The sequence below is a fragment of the Leptodactylus fuscus genome, chromosome 6 (genome assembly GCF_031893055.1).
Source record: "Leptodactylus fuscus isolate aLepFus1 chromosome 6, aLepFus1.hap2, whole genome shotgun sequence".
Taxonomy (NCBI): domain Eukaryota; kingdom Metazoa; phylum Chordata; class Amphibia; order Anura; family Leptodactylidae; genus Leptodactylus; species Leptodactylus fuscus.
The window spans coordinates 105,736,571-105,750,218 of record NC_134270.1 but is presented as its reverse complement, the minus strand read 5'-3'; the positions used below and the strand labels follow the sequence as shown (position 1 = coordinate 105,750,218).

Sequence of the window (13,648 nt, the reverse complement as noted above, 5' to 3'; positions counted from 1 at the left end):
GTTGAGCTGTGAGGAATGCCTCCCCATCCCGAGGGTACTCGTCCATAGCCCTGTACTGTCAAGGTGGCGTTCCTCACATCCCAGCTAGACTGTCAGGAATGCTCTTCTAACAGTGGGCAGAGATTGGTAATGACACTGAATTCGGTATATAAAACCAATTGTGCCTGAGGATATGAAAGGCCCGCTTTAACTTACGATTAATGACGAACAGTTAGACAAGAGCTATATCAGTCACATGGCAAGCTCACAGTGGTTGTTACAACAGGATAATTCATATCAGACATTATGGATGGGTAAACTCCTTGGGCCCCTCTTACCTCTACTATCTGGAGCAGCCCACACTGTTGAGGACCCAGCATGGCTAGATGTTAAACATTCAGACATTCATTAGAATTTCCTCTGCAAGGAAACGTGTGGTATAGCAGTTTCAATTCTGCCGCAGGGGCTTTTCCAAATATTAAGACATCTGCTGAAATGGCATGCTGGATCTTTTAGTGCCACAACATTCATGAGCCCCTGTTTTACAGCAATTATTGCACAGCTAGTTACACATGACACTGCCAGAGAACATATGCAAATCACATTGGCTTCCTCTCAACAATAATTTCAAGTGACGTTAAGCACATTTCCAGCCATCTTACATCATGCATTCTTTTACATACTTGGCCTCGGGACACAAAACAAACAAATCCAATCTCAGTGGATGTCTGTATGAAATCAGGATCACTAGGCAGAGAGGACAACCTATGGGAATTGAGGGGCCATAGCATATGTTTCTATATATAAAAACTAGAGTCTGGATGTAGGCCCCAGAAACTACCAGAGTGGAATAGGAAAACAGGACAATGTGAATTGATGTGAGAAAACAACTTTTCAAACTATCTGCTACCTGCCCTAGTACTACAATGTCAACCTCCATGCATAGGTTCATGTTAGAGCTTGGTTTCTATTCTTTCGGGTCCATATAGGGATTTGAAGCATAGAAACACTGTCCGCCTAAAAAAAGTTACCCGTGGAAACCCATGGACTCCATACACTGCTTGCAGGATTCTTCTGTCCGCTGATTTAAGTGGAATCCTGGGTGTAATTCATGCTCATAATTTATGGCAAATAAACTGCTGTGCCATATTTATCACGCATTGTAGACATTTTTACAACTTGTATGAGAAGTGGGCATGGGTCATGAAAAGAGGCAGGATTGGAGGATTTAAGGTGTGATAATGTGCACCCCAAAATGCTCTAGAATTACTAAGCCAACTAATGTCTCACAATACTCCAGATTTCTCAAATAGCAATAGACACTTTGATAAATCTGGTGCAGTTTAGGACGGTCTAGTTCAGGTTTTCACGGTCAAAAACTTAGACACTATTAATAAATCTTTCCCAGTGATCTTTGGATGTGAAACAGCTATCGCAGACAAAGATTAAATTCTATAAGATTAGACAGAACACATTCTCTTTAGATGCACACACATATCATGAATAGCATTGATGACTCACAGTACAGTGGTCTGCACAGGGACATCTGGGATAGAATCCAGCATCAAATGCATGCACCTGATAGTAGTCCGAAAGCACAAGCAGCGACTGGGGCACGCTGCCACCTGTTGGTGTGGTAAAAGCAAGAGAAGGAGTCCATATAATCCCCACTGCATGTTCATTACTGTGTTGTTACAATGTCTGATCAGTAAGGATACTGAGGCTTCTAAAACCCCTGTAGGAGGGAGCAGAGAACATGTGTTTCTTGTTAATATCACTCACACCCCTTGCCCAAAACACATGTTCCCTCCTTCTGTGTTCTATGAAGCTCTTCATATTCCAGTTTGCCCTTGGAGCGATGACAAGTCATTTATGAAGACTGTCAAGCAGACCTCCTGGATAAACCACGTTTGTTATAGGGTTTTCTGCTGCCATCTGCTGGGCACTCTTCCCACTTACGGGGCCTGCTTGTTTAACCGAGTGGGGAGTAGTGGCAGCAGGTGATATAGAAGTCCATGATAATACATCTGCACACTTCAATACAAATACCAAACTGTTAATGGATTTTCTTTCTGTCTCTTCAATCTTTCCAATCTCACAGAGATTTCTTCCGGAGGCTGAAACGGTGATTCTGACCATTCTGGACAGTAATATGAATTATTGAAGCTCCTTTAAACGAATCTTCTAAAAATCAGCATCTCTGCTAATCTCGAATCCAAAAAGTGCTTAGGGCAAATTTCAGAAGCAATTGGTTTGCTACCAGAGCACACACACACAGTGCAGGAGCGGTCTATTTCACAAAAGTCTATTGAAAACAAGCAGCTACAAGTGCATCTAAATAACTTAGAATATCATCATAAAGTTATCTTTTTTTTAGTAATTCAGATGAAAAAGTGAAACCCATATATTACATTGAGCCATTACAAACAGAGTGAACTTTTCCAAGTGTTTCTTTCTGTTACTGTTGATGATGCCAAGGAAAACCCAAAAGTCATTACCTCAGAAAATTAGAACAATTAACGCAAAAAAGATGCAAAGGCTTCCTAAGTAGAGATGAGCAAACATTGTTTTTCAAAATTCCCAGTACATCATATGGAATATTAAATGCTACCCTTATAATGTATATTGCGAAAATTAAGCACTCACCTGGCTCTGTGAACTTAACATAAAGTTATTCCTTATGAAAGGTGGGGAGTCAAAACCATTTAGAAGTTGGCATCACCCCCCCAGAGGAGTCCAAGATCGGTCCCCAGCAATCTCCATTGTGGTCCGATCTCAGGTGTAGCAGAGCTGTGTTCTCAACTGTGCTACACCTGAGATGTAGCAGAGCTGTGCGCTCAACTCTGCTACACCTGAAATGTAGCAGAGCTGTGCGCTCAACTCTGCTACTCCTGAGATCAGCCCACAATGGAGACTGCTGTAGACCGATCTTAGACTCCGCCTCCTCACAGACGATCCTCCAGCAGAACCAACATCGATTGGCCGAATGCTGTACATTCGACCAATCAACGCTGGTCACTGAATTCCTATGAGAAAAAGTCAGCTCCCGCATAACGCAAGCTGCCAGGGATCCCGACTAGCATATAATGGGCTGCCACGAGATGTGCTTGCAGGTGAAGTTTGAAAGTGATCAGACCTTGCCAGCTCGAGCTAAATGCGAGAGTAAGTTCAATGCAAACACATTGTGACAGCGCACCATATGCTAGTCGGGATTTCTGGCAGCTTGCGTTATGCGGGAGCTGACTTTTTCCCATAGGAATGCATTGACCGTACTCTTACATGTATCTCGGGCTGGCAAGTTCGCAGCACTTGGAAGTCAAGGTATATAGAGCCCCAGTGGCGTAACTAGGAATGGCGGGGCCCCGTGGTGAACTTTTGACATGGGCTCCCCCCCCCCCCCTCCCCTGCATTCATGCACGCTGTCCCTTAGTGGCCCCTGCACACAGTATTGTGTCCCTTAGTGGCCCCTGCACTCAGTATTATCCCCCATAGTGGCCCCTGCACACTATATTGTACCCCATAGTGGCCCCTGCACACTGTATTGTACCCCATAGTGGCCCCTGCACACTGTATTGTACCCCATAGTGGCCCCTGCACACTGTATTATGTCCCACTGTGGACACCCATAAACAATTATTATACTCTGGGGTCTTTTCAGACCCCAGAGTAAAATAATCAAACATAAAAAACTACTGTAATTTACCTGTCCCCCAGCTCCTCCGCTGCCGTCTTTGTTCAATGACGTCGGACATCACATGACCCGGGACGCAGGCTGATGCCGCAACACAGAGCTCGAAGACTGGAGTGGGCCCGCGACCATCGTTATTGGACCAAGAAACAATGGTGGCATATGACATGGTCTGATGAATCACGGTTACAGTTGTACAGAGCCAATGGGCATGAGAGAGTGTGGCGTATTCCCCATAAAGCCACAGATCCTGCATGCCAACAGGGACGTATCCAGGCCAGCAGTGACTCAGTCATGGTCTGGGCCGTGTTCACACGGTCGCAATTAGTTCCCATTGTCCAGGTGCAGGGATCAATGAGCGATGCTTGATACGTGCAACTTAAGGCAGACCATCTTTCCGGTGTTGGCGTTCCCTGATGGGGATGCTATGTACCAACAGGACAATGCAACATGTTATCGCTCGTTGGTGGCACGGGACTGGCTTAATGAACACATCAGTGACCTCACAACCTTCAATTGGCCTGCCCGCTCACCTGACCTCAACCCCATAGAGCATTTATGGGTTATTGTGGATACCAGAGTTAGCTCCATGGACCCAGCGCCAAGTACACAGGACCAATTGTGGGCTGCAGTGCAGAATGTGTGGATCAATATCGCTCAAGAACCCTTCAACACCTCGTGGAGTCCATGCCTCATAATCTTGCTGCAGTTATCAGGGCTCGCGGAGGGGCGACCCGCTATTAACGGCACATCCAGGACCTTCCCATGACGTTTGGTCACTGAGCGGCCTTGAGGAACTTATCAAGGGGTATTATCATTTTGAGACCAAAAATGTATTTCAGTGTTCTGCAATAGTGTAATGGTGTCCAAAAACCAAACCATCTAAATGTGTGCTCCAAAAACCAAAATAGCACTCCTTCCCTTCTGTGCCCATGCAGCAGTTTATATCAACATCTGACATTAAGTACATTATCCTGAGTACACCAGTTTCATAAATGTGGGCATAAACTTCAATTTGGGCACACAACAGGGCACAGAAGGGAAGGAGTCCTATGTGGATTTTGAAGTGTATATTAGATGTTTGGTATCTGGATGTCAGGTCATGTTTGCAGAGCCAAAATCAGTAAAGTGGAATCACCAAAGGAGTGATCCTATTTTGAACTATGCACCCCTTAAAAAATTTATCAGGGGGTGTAGTGTAGAAACTCAGGCATGAACCCACAGTGGATGGTGAAGAATGAATATGTAAGCTGTGTGGAGTACATTAGGAACACCAAATTCCTCCACTATATCTCCAGGAGCTCCTATGATTGGGGGAGGTCCCGCTTGGGGTGAATTCTGGTGTATTTTCACTTATAAGCAGTAAATCTGGGGTGTGCAATTCCCTGTTGCAGCCAGTTGTGTTCTAATGATTTGGAGATTTTTTTGGTTTTGTCTTCACATTGTACAAGCTATATTTTCTTTATTTTTCTGGTCATGTAGACATAAGAGTACTCATTTTTTGCAGGATTAAATGTATTTTGTAACGACAACATTTCTGGGTGCCTATAACTTAATAAAATTTAATCTATAACACTTTCTTGGGGGATTAAAAAAAAGCCACCAAGCAATTCTGGTATTGATTTTTACCTTTAAATTTTTTTCCACGTAGCGTACAGTATAAGTAACATGTTATCTTTATTTTGCATGTCAGTACGTTTACGGCAATACCTCATTTATATTGTTTTTTATTAGAGATGAGCGAACAGTGTTCTATCGAACACATGTTCGATCGGATATCAGGGTGTTCGCCATGTTCGAATCGAATCGAACACCACGTGGTAAAGTGCGCCAAAATTCGATTCCCCTCCCACCTTCCCTGGCGCCTTTTTTGCACCAATAACAGCGCAGGGGAGGTGGGACAGGAACTACGACACTGGGGGCATTGAAAAAAATTGGAAAAAGTCATTGGCTGCCGAAATCAGGTGACCTCCATTTTAGACGAATAGTGGATTTCAAATCCGGGTCATATGAGAATGTGAACTTTGTGACTATGAGACAGGGATAGCTGTACAGGCAGGGATAGCTAGGGATAACCTTTATTTAGGGGGGAATGTTATTAAAAATAACTTTTTGGGGCTCTATCGGGTGTGTAATTGTGATTTTTGTGAGATAAACTTTTTCCCATAGGGATGCATTGGCCAGCGCTGATTGGCCGAATTCCGTACTCTGGCCAATCAGTGCTGGCCAATGCATTCTATTAGCTTGATGAAGCAGAGTGTGCACAAGGGTTCAAGCGCACCCTCGGCTCTGATGTAGCAGAGCCGAGGCTGCACAAGGGTTCAAGCGCACCCTCGGCTCTGATGTAGGAGAGCCGAGGGTGCACTTGAACCCTTGTGCACCCTCAGCTCTGCTACATCAGAGCCGAGGGTGCGCTTGAACCCTTGTGCACACTCTGCTTCATCAAGCTAATAGAATGCATTGGCCAGCGCTGATTGGCCAATGTATTCTATTAGCCTGATGAAGTAGAGCTGAATGTGTGTGCTAAGCACACACATTCAGCTCTACTTCATCGGGCTAATAGAATGCATTGGCCAGCGCTGATTGGCCAGAGTACGGAACTCGACCAATCAGCGCTGGCTCTGCTGGAGGAGGCGGAGTCTAAGATCGCTCCACACCAGTCTCCATTCAGGTCCGACCTTAGACTCCGCCTCCTCCGGCAGAGCCAGTGCTGATTGGCCGAAGGCTGGCCAATGCATTCCTATGCGAATGCAGAGACTTAGCAGTGCTGAGTCAGTTTTGCTCAACTACACATCTGATGCACACTCGGCACTGCTACATCAGATGTAGCAATCTGACGTAGCAGAGCCGAGGGTGCACTAGAACCCCTGTGCAAACTCAGTTCACGCTAATAGAATGCATTGGCCAGCGCTGATTGGCCAATGCATTCTATTAGCCCGATGAAGTAGAGCTGAATGTGTGTGCTAAGCACACACATTCAGCACTGCTTCATCACGCCAATACAATGCATTAGCCAGTGCTGATTGGCCAGAGTACGGAATTCGGCCAATCAGCGCTGGCTCTGCTGGAGGAGGCGGAGTCTAAGATCGCTCCACACCAGTCTCCATTCAGGTCCGACCTTAGACTCCGCCTCCTCCAGCAGAGCCAGCGCTGATTGGCCGAATTCCGTACTCTGGCCAATCAGCACTGGCTAATGCATTGTATTGGCTTGATGAAGCAGTGCTGAATGTGTGTGCTTAGCACACACATTCAGCTCTACTTCATCGGGCTAATAGAATGCATTGGCCAGCGCTGATTGGCCGAATTCCGTACTCTGGCCAATCAGCACTGGCTAATGCATTGTATTGGCTTGATGAAGCAGTGCTGAATGTGTGTGCTTAGCACACACATTCAGCTCTACTTCATCGGGCTAATAGAATGCATTGGCCAATCAGCGCTGGCCAATGCATTCTATTAGCGTGAACTGAGTTTGCACAGGGGTTCTAGTGCACCCTCGGCTCTGCTACATCAGATTGCTACATCTGATGTAGCAGTGCCGAGTGTGCATCAGATGTGTAGTTGAGCAAAACTGACTCAGCACTGCTAAGTCTGCATTCGCATAGGAATGCATTGGCCAGCCTTCGGCCAATCAGCGCTGGCTCTGCCGGAGGAGGCGGAGTCTAAGGTCGGACCTGAATGGAGACTGGTGTGGAGCGATCTTAGACTCCGCCTCCTCCAGCAGAGCCAGCGCTGATTGGCCGAATTCCGTACTCTGGCCAATCAGCACTGGCTAATGCATTGTATTGGCTTGATGAAGCAGTGCTGAATGTGTGTGCTTAGCACACACATTCAGCTCTACTTCATCGGGCTAATAGAATGCATTGGCCAGCGCTGATTGGCCGAATTCCGTACTCTGGCCAATCAGCACTGGCTAATGCATTGTATTGGCTTGATGAAGCAGTGCTGAATGTGTGTGCTTAGCACACACATTCAGCTCTACTTCATCGGGCTAATAGAATGCATTGGCCAATCAGCGCTGGCCAATGCATTCTATTAGCGTGAACTGAGTTTGCACAGGGGTTCTAGTGCACCCTCGGCTCTGCTACATCAGATTGCTACATCTGATGTAGCAGTGCCGAGTGTGCATCAGATGTGTAGTTGAGCAAAACTGACTCAGCACTGCTAAGTCTGCATTCGCATAGGAATGCATTGGCCAGCCTTCGGCCAATCAGCGCTGGCTCTGCCGGAGGAGGCGGAGTCTAAGGTCGGACCTGAATGGAGACTGGTGTGGAGCGATCTTAGACTCCGCCTCCTCCAGCAGAGCCAGCGCTGATTGGCCGAATTCCGTACTCTGGCCAATCAGCACTGGCTAATGCATTGTATTGGCTTGATGAAGCAGTGCTGAATGTGTGTGCTTAGCACACACATTCAGCTCTACTTCATCGGGCTAATAGAATGCATTGGCCAGCGCTGATTGGCCGAATTCCGTACTCTGGCCAATCAGCACTGGCTAATGCATTGTATTGGCTTGATGAAGCAGTGCTGAATGTGTGTGCTTAGCACACACATTCAGCTCTACTTCATCGGGCTAATAGAATGCATTGGCCAATCAGCGCTGGCCAATGCATTCTATTAGCGTGAACTGAGTTTGCACAGGGGTTCTAGTGCACCCTCGGCTCTGCTACATCAGATTGCTACATCTGATGTAGCAGTGCCGAGTGTGCATCAGATGTGTAGTTGAGCAAAACTGACTCAGCACTGCTAAGTCTGCATTCGCATAGGAATGCATTGGCCAGCCTTCGGCCAATCAGCGCTGGCTCTGCCGGAGGAGGCGCAGTCTAAGGTCGGACCTGAATGGAGACTGGTGTGGAGCTATCTTAGACTCCGCCTCCTCCAGCAGAGCCAGCGCTGATTGGTCGAGTTCCGTACTCTGGCCAATCAGCACTGGCCAATGCATTTCTATGGGGAAAAGTTAGCTTGCGAAAATCGCAAACTGACAGGGATTTCCATGAAATAAAGTGACTTTTATGCCCCCAGACATGCTTCCCCTGCTGTCCCAGTGTCATTCCAGGGTGTTGGTATCATTTCCTGGGGTGTCATAGTGGACTTGGTGACCCTCCAGACACGAATTTGGGTTTCCCCCTTAACGAGTTTATGTTCCCCATAGACTATAATGGGGTTCGAAACCCATTCGAACACTCGAACAGTGAGCGGCTGTTCGAATCGAATTTCGAACCTCGAACATTTTAGTGTTCGCTCATCTCTATTTTTTATGCATTACTAGTCTTGCAGAACAAAAAAAAAATTGGGGAAGAAATTATTTTTGAATTACCATCTTCTGAGGTGTAGCTTTTTTTTTTTTTTTTTTTTTTTTTGACGGTTGAGGGCTTATTCTTTTGCCGGACGATCTGTGCTTTTTATTGGTACTGTTTTGGGGTACATTTGACTTTTTCATCACTTTTTATAGCATTTTTCAAAGGCGAGATTGTGAAAAACATTTCTTTGCTTGATTAATTGAATTTATTTTTTCATACACTTCACATTTCAGGTTTTTTTTGTTTTTTTTAAAAACTTTTTAGTGATATTCCACTAGGGAACCTGAATCAGTGGTGCTTTGATCGCTGGTTCAGCACTATAGACTGCAATAAACGTGTATTGCAGTCTAAAATGGTAAGTCAGCCTATGCAGATGCTGCCTATTCATAGCTATACTACAACCAGCGTCTCTGAAACGTGTCAGCCACCCATTACTATTGGCACACCTTTTGTTTTTCAATTTTTCTATTTGTAAAAGAAGTTTCCATAATTAAAAGTTATATTTTATACCAGATTGGATTGACTGCTGGACATCATTCTATTTTTGCTTTCCATGCCTGAAGCCAACGAGGTTTCCTAGCCCGTGCATCTCCTCTCCTGCAACAACGATTCAAGTGTGAATACCGGCTACCATCGGGATTACTGTGAGCGGGCTATGTTTTTTTACTACCTTCTTTTCCCCATTCCTGATTCTTTGACCATTAGAATGTCCAGAGTGAACCTGCCTCCCCTATGGACAACACTAGGTCTATACAGACATGATTTAGTATTCATGTGAAAATCGAAGACTATACAACCAGTGCTCACCGTCTCTCCCTCTACCCTATGATGCCCTCAAAAGTTTTAAAAGAACACACATTTGCAAAAAGTTATGAAATCATGTTTATATTTAAAGACTACAAATATTCAGAAAAAAAAAATCTCCATTTGAGCACAAGTAACACAGGATGCATCAGTTATAACATCAACAGTAAACTGCACAATACAATACTAAATATTGGAGAAGGAACTGTTTGCCATTTGGCACTTAAGCAAGTCTTGTAATTAGATTAAAGGGATTCTACCATTAAAACTTTTTTTTTTTTTTGTGTATAAGACGTCGGAATAGCCTTTAGAAAGGCTATTCGTCTCTTACCTTTAGACGTGGTCTCCGCCGCGCCATTCCTCAGAAATACCGTTTTTTACCGGTATGAAAATACTATGCAAGCGCCTATTTTCTCATGGCCTGTACGCCTGCGCAGTCTGCTCTGCTCAAGGCCTGACGCCTAGAAGTTACGAGCCTGCGCCGGAAGAAAACATTGAAGATGACGCTGCGGATGATGAAGGAAGCGGGGCTGGAGACAATTCTCTGGCAGTGGTGGGGACACCCTCATCGTTGTTTGAGCGCTGTGGCCCGCCACCATTGCTGCAAGAGAACTCATTTGCATACCGGTAAAAAACGGTATTTCTGAGGAACGGTGCGGCAGAGACCACGTCTAAAGGTAAGAGACGAATAGCCTTTCTAAAGGCTATTCCGACGTCTTATCCACAATAAAAAAAAGGTTTTAATGGTAGAATCCCTTTAACCCAAACAGCAAAGTAAAACCGGTGACAGCCCCTCTACTTCACTGTCACACATACTGCTCTTCTCTACCATTACTGGCCTCAAGTAATATAGAACTTACATAAAGATATATTTTCTCACTTAAATCTTATTTTATGAAAGGATTCAGCATAAGCAGCAAGACACTGGGGTCACTGCTTTTTTCAATGCCAATTAAAGGGGTATTCCCACGTCACATACTCACCAGTTTTCACTGCTTTATCTTCTTTCTTCCTGGTTTCTTGCATCATTTGGTGGGCGTGGTTTCACATGCAACCTGCCGTTTAGCCCCCCCCCCCCCATTAGTGTGTAGCTCCACCCACCCATATTGGACTATGAAGTACAGGCAGCAGCAACTCCATTCTGTGTTACATACAGAGACTGCCTGTCTCTGCCATAATGAACACAATTGTATTAGCTAACCTGATAACTGGCAGAACAGAAGAAATGAAAGTAGCTCCTCTCCTCTATCTGATAACAGGAAGCTAGGTCACGTGGTGTAGACACAGGAATAGCTAGATACACAGGCTCGCTCCCTGCACTTAGCCCCTCCTCCCTCCCCCCTGAGAGCAGCAGATACATCACTTGACTTTTGAGCAGATAAGTCAAGGGATGTGTCAACAATGAATTGAATAAAGTAAGATAGTGGACAAACAAAGCAGTTTTGCTGAAGCAGTGTATTTAGGAAAAGTCTTACATCCACATTAACAAGCAGTATAGATAGGATCCTTGTGATGGGACAACCCCTTTAACCTTCTAGAACCAATACCGAAGTATTACATACTGCCCAGTGCCAACTTTTTTTGTAGATTAATAGATGCTCTAAAAATTACACGTGACACACAAATAACTGCCTTTAAACACCATCGCTAAATACACCACCTCCTCATTCAGTTTAACTGGTGCAACAGCAGGATGAAGCTCAGGTCATAAACTACATTAACCCCTTCCCGACATGCGCTGTAATAGTACAGCGCATGTCGGGTCTGTAACTATGGCGACCGCCCGGGAGCAGGGGGCCGCCATAGCCGCCGGGTGTCTACTGCTTTAAGCAGTAGACAACCGGCTCTAATGCCTCCGATTGGTCCCCGGACTGATCGGAGGCATTAACCCCTCCGGCGCCGCGGTCAAAGGTGCGGCATGGGCCCCGCCATTTTGCCCAGGATCGCCGGCTCCTGGAGCATGCTCCAGGGCCGACGTCATGTTGCCATGACAGCCGGGAGCCTGTACAAGGCTCCCAGGCTTGTCTGCAAATTGTCTCTTTTGCAGGCTGGTCTATGCAGCCTGCAAAAGAGAGGATGATTTTTTGCAATGCATTAGCATTGTAATGCATTGCATTAGTGATCAGACCCCCTGGGGTTCAACACTCCTAGGGGGTCTAATAAATGCAAAAAAAAATATAAAAAAAATATAAAAAAGTATTAAAAGTTCAAATCACCCCCCTTTCCCTAGAACACATATAAAAGTAGTTAAAAACTGTCAAACATATACATGTTAGGTATCCCCGCGTCCGAAATCGCCCGCTCTACAAAGCTATAAAAATATTTTTCCTGTTCGGTAAACGCCGTAGCGGGAAAAATAGTCAAAAGTGCCAAACCACCGTTTTTTCACTGTTTTGATTCTGATAAAAATTTTAATAAAAAGTGATCACAGCAATAACATTTCCCGAAAATGGTAGAACTAAAAAGTACACCCGGCCCCACAAAAAAAAGACGCCCTATGCATCCCCGTACACTTACGTATAAAAAAGTTACGGCCGTCGGAATATGGCGACTTTTAGAAAAAAAATTTTTTAACACAGTTTTGGATTTTTTTTAAGGGGTCAAAATGTAAATAAAACCATATAAAGTTGGTATCCCTGGAACCGTACCGAAACACAGAATACAGGGGACATGTCATTTTGGCTGCACAGTGAACGCCGTAAAACCAAAGCCTGTAAGAAAGTCGCAGAAATGCATTTTTTCTTCAAATCCACCCCATTCTGAATTTTTTTTCTGCTTCCCAGTACATTATATAGAATAATTAATGGTGGCATCATGAAGAAAAATTTGTCCCGCAAAAATTAAGACCTCATATGGCTCTGGGAGTGGAGAAATAAAAAAGTTATGGGGTTTAGAAGGAGGGGAGTCAAAAACGAAAGACGAAAATCAAAAAATGCCATCGGTGGGAAGGGGTTAAAGGGGTATTCCCATAACTCTTGTTCTGCAGCCTGCAGGCTCTGTGCTATCTTCACTTCCTGGATTTCTTGGCACATTGGTGGGCGGGGTTTCACTTGCTCTGCTATGTTTGCAGTCAGTAATGAGGGATTGGTTGTAAATGCATTACCACAGTACGAAGCTGATGTAGCAGAGCTGGATTTGAGTCAGCTTGCATTACATACAGAGGTAAAGGACTCCTCATCCCAGCCCTTATCAGCCAAATTCAATTAAACCGGCTGATAAGTGGAAAAGCTGAAGATAGACAGCACAGTAATCCCGGAGCTCTCACCTCCCCCCTCTCTTATCTGAGGAGCTCCGTTGCTTGTCAGACACACACTGCTCAGAGCTGCTCCCAGCACTCAGCCCCTCCCCCCTGAGAACAGGCACTTGGGAATTGAGCAGATAAGCCCAGTGGCCATAGAAACAGTGTCAACAAGGAAGTGAATAAATTAAGATAGCGGCCAAACAAAGCAGTTTTGATAAAGCAATGTATTTAGGAAATGTCTTAAATCCACACAAACTAGCAGTATAGATAGGATGCTTTTCATGAGACAACCTCTTTAAAAAAAAATCCTTGGCTGCTCCACCTTGTGGCTGAATGCCAGCACAACAAACTACTCTGCCCTGTCCACTGAATAAAGAATCTCCACCTTGTGGCCAGACCTCAGCGCCACAAGCTGCACTGAACCGTCAACACAGCAATAATGCATGGTCTAGCAACACCTGGTGGTCACAATCGAGTACAGCAGGATTCATTGATATATTAACTACAGACAATTTCTCTCCAAATCACCACTAGAACATTGTTTCCCCATGTAAAAATCTGGTCCCGACTTCCACTGTACTGAATGGAAGAGCTGGGAGGCATTTTTTTTTTTGAGGTAGCTTTTATTTCAAAATTTGCCAG

General features: G+C 45.1%; 1 protein-coding gene across 2 annotated transcripts in view; it reads right to left on the bottom strand.

Moving 5' to 3' along the window:
• Nucleotides 1–1,686, bottom strand: part of LOC142208451 (peroxidasin homolog) — a 41,101-nt gene extending 39,415 nt beyond the window's left edge. For both annotated transcript variants that reach the window (XM_075276963.1, XM_075276964.1), the window contains exon 1: nucleotides 1,501–1,686. In XM_075276963.1, the coding sequence (XP_075133064.1) occupies nucleotides 1,501–1,661 (161 nt within the window). In that variant the 5' untranslated portion in view covers nucleotides 1,662–1,686. The remainder of the gene's footprint in view (nucleotides 1–1,500) is intronic.
• Between the last annotated feature and the right edge of the window lie 11,962 nt (nucleotides 1,687–13,648).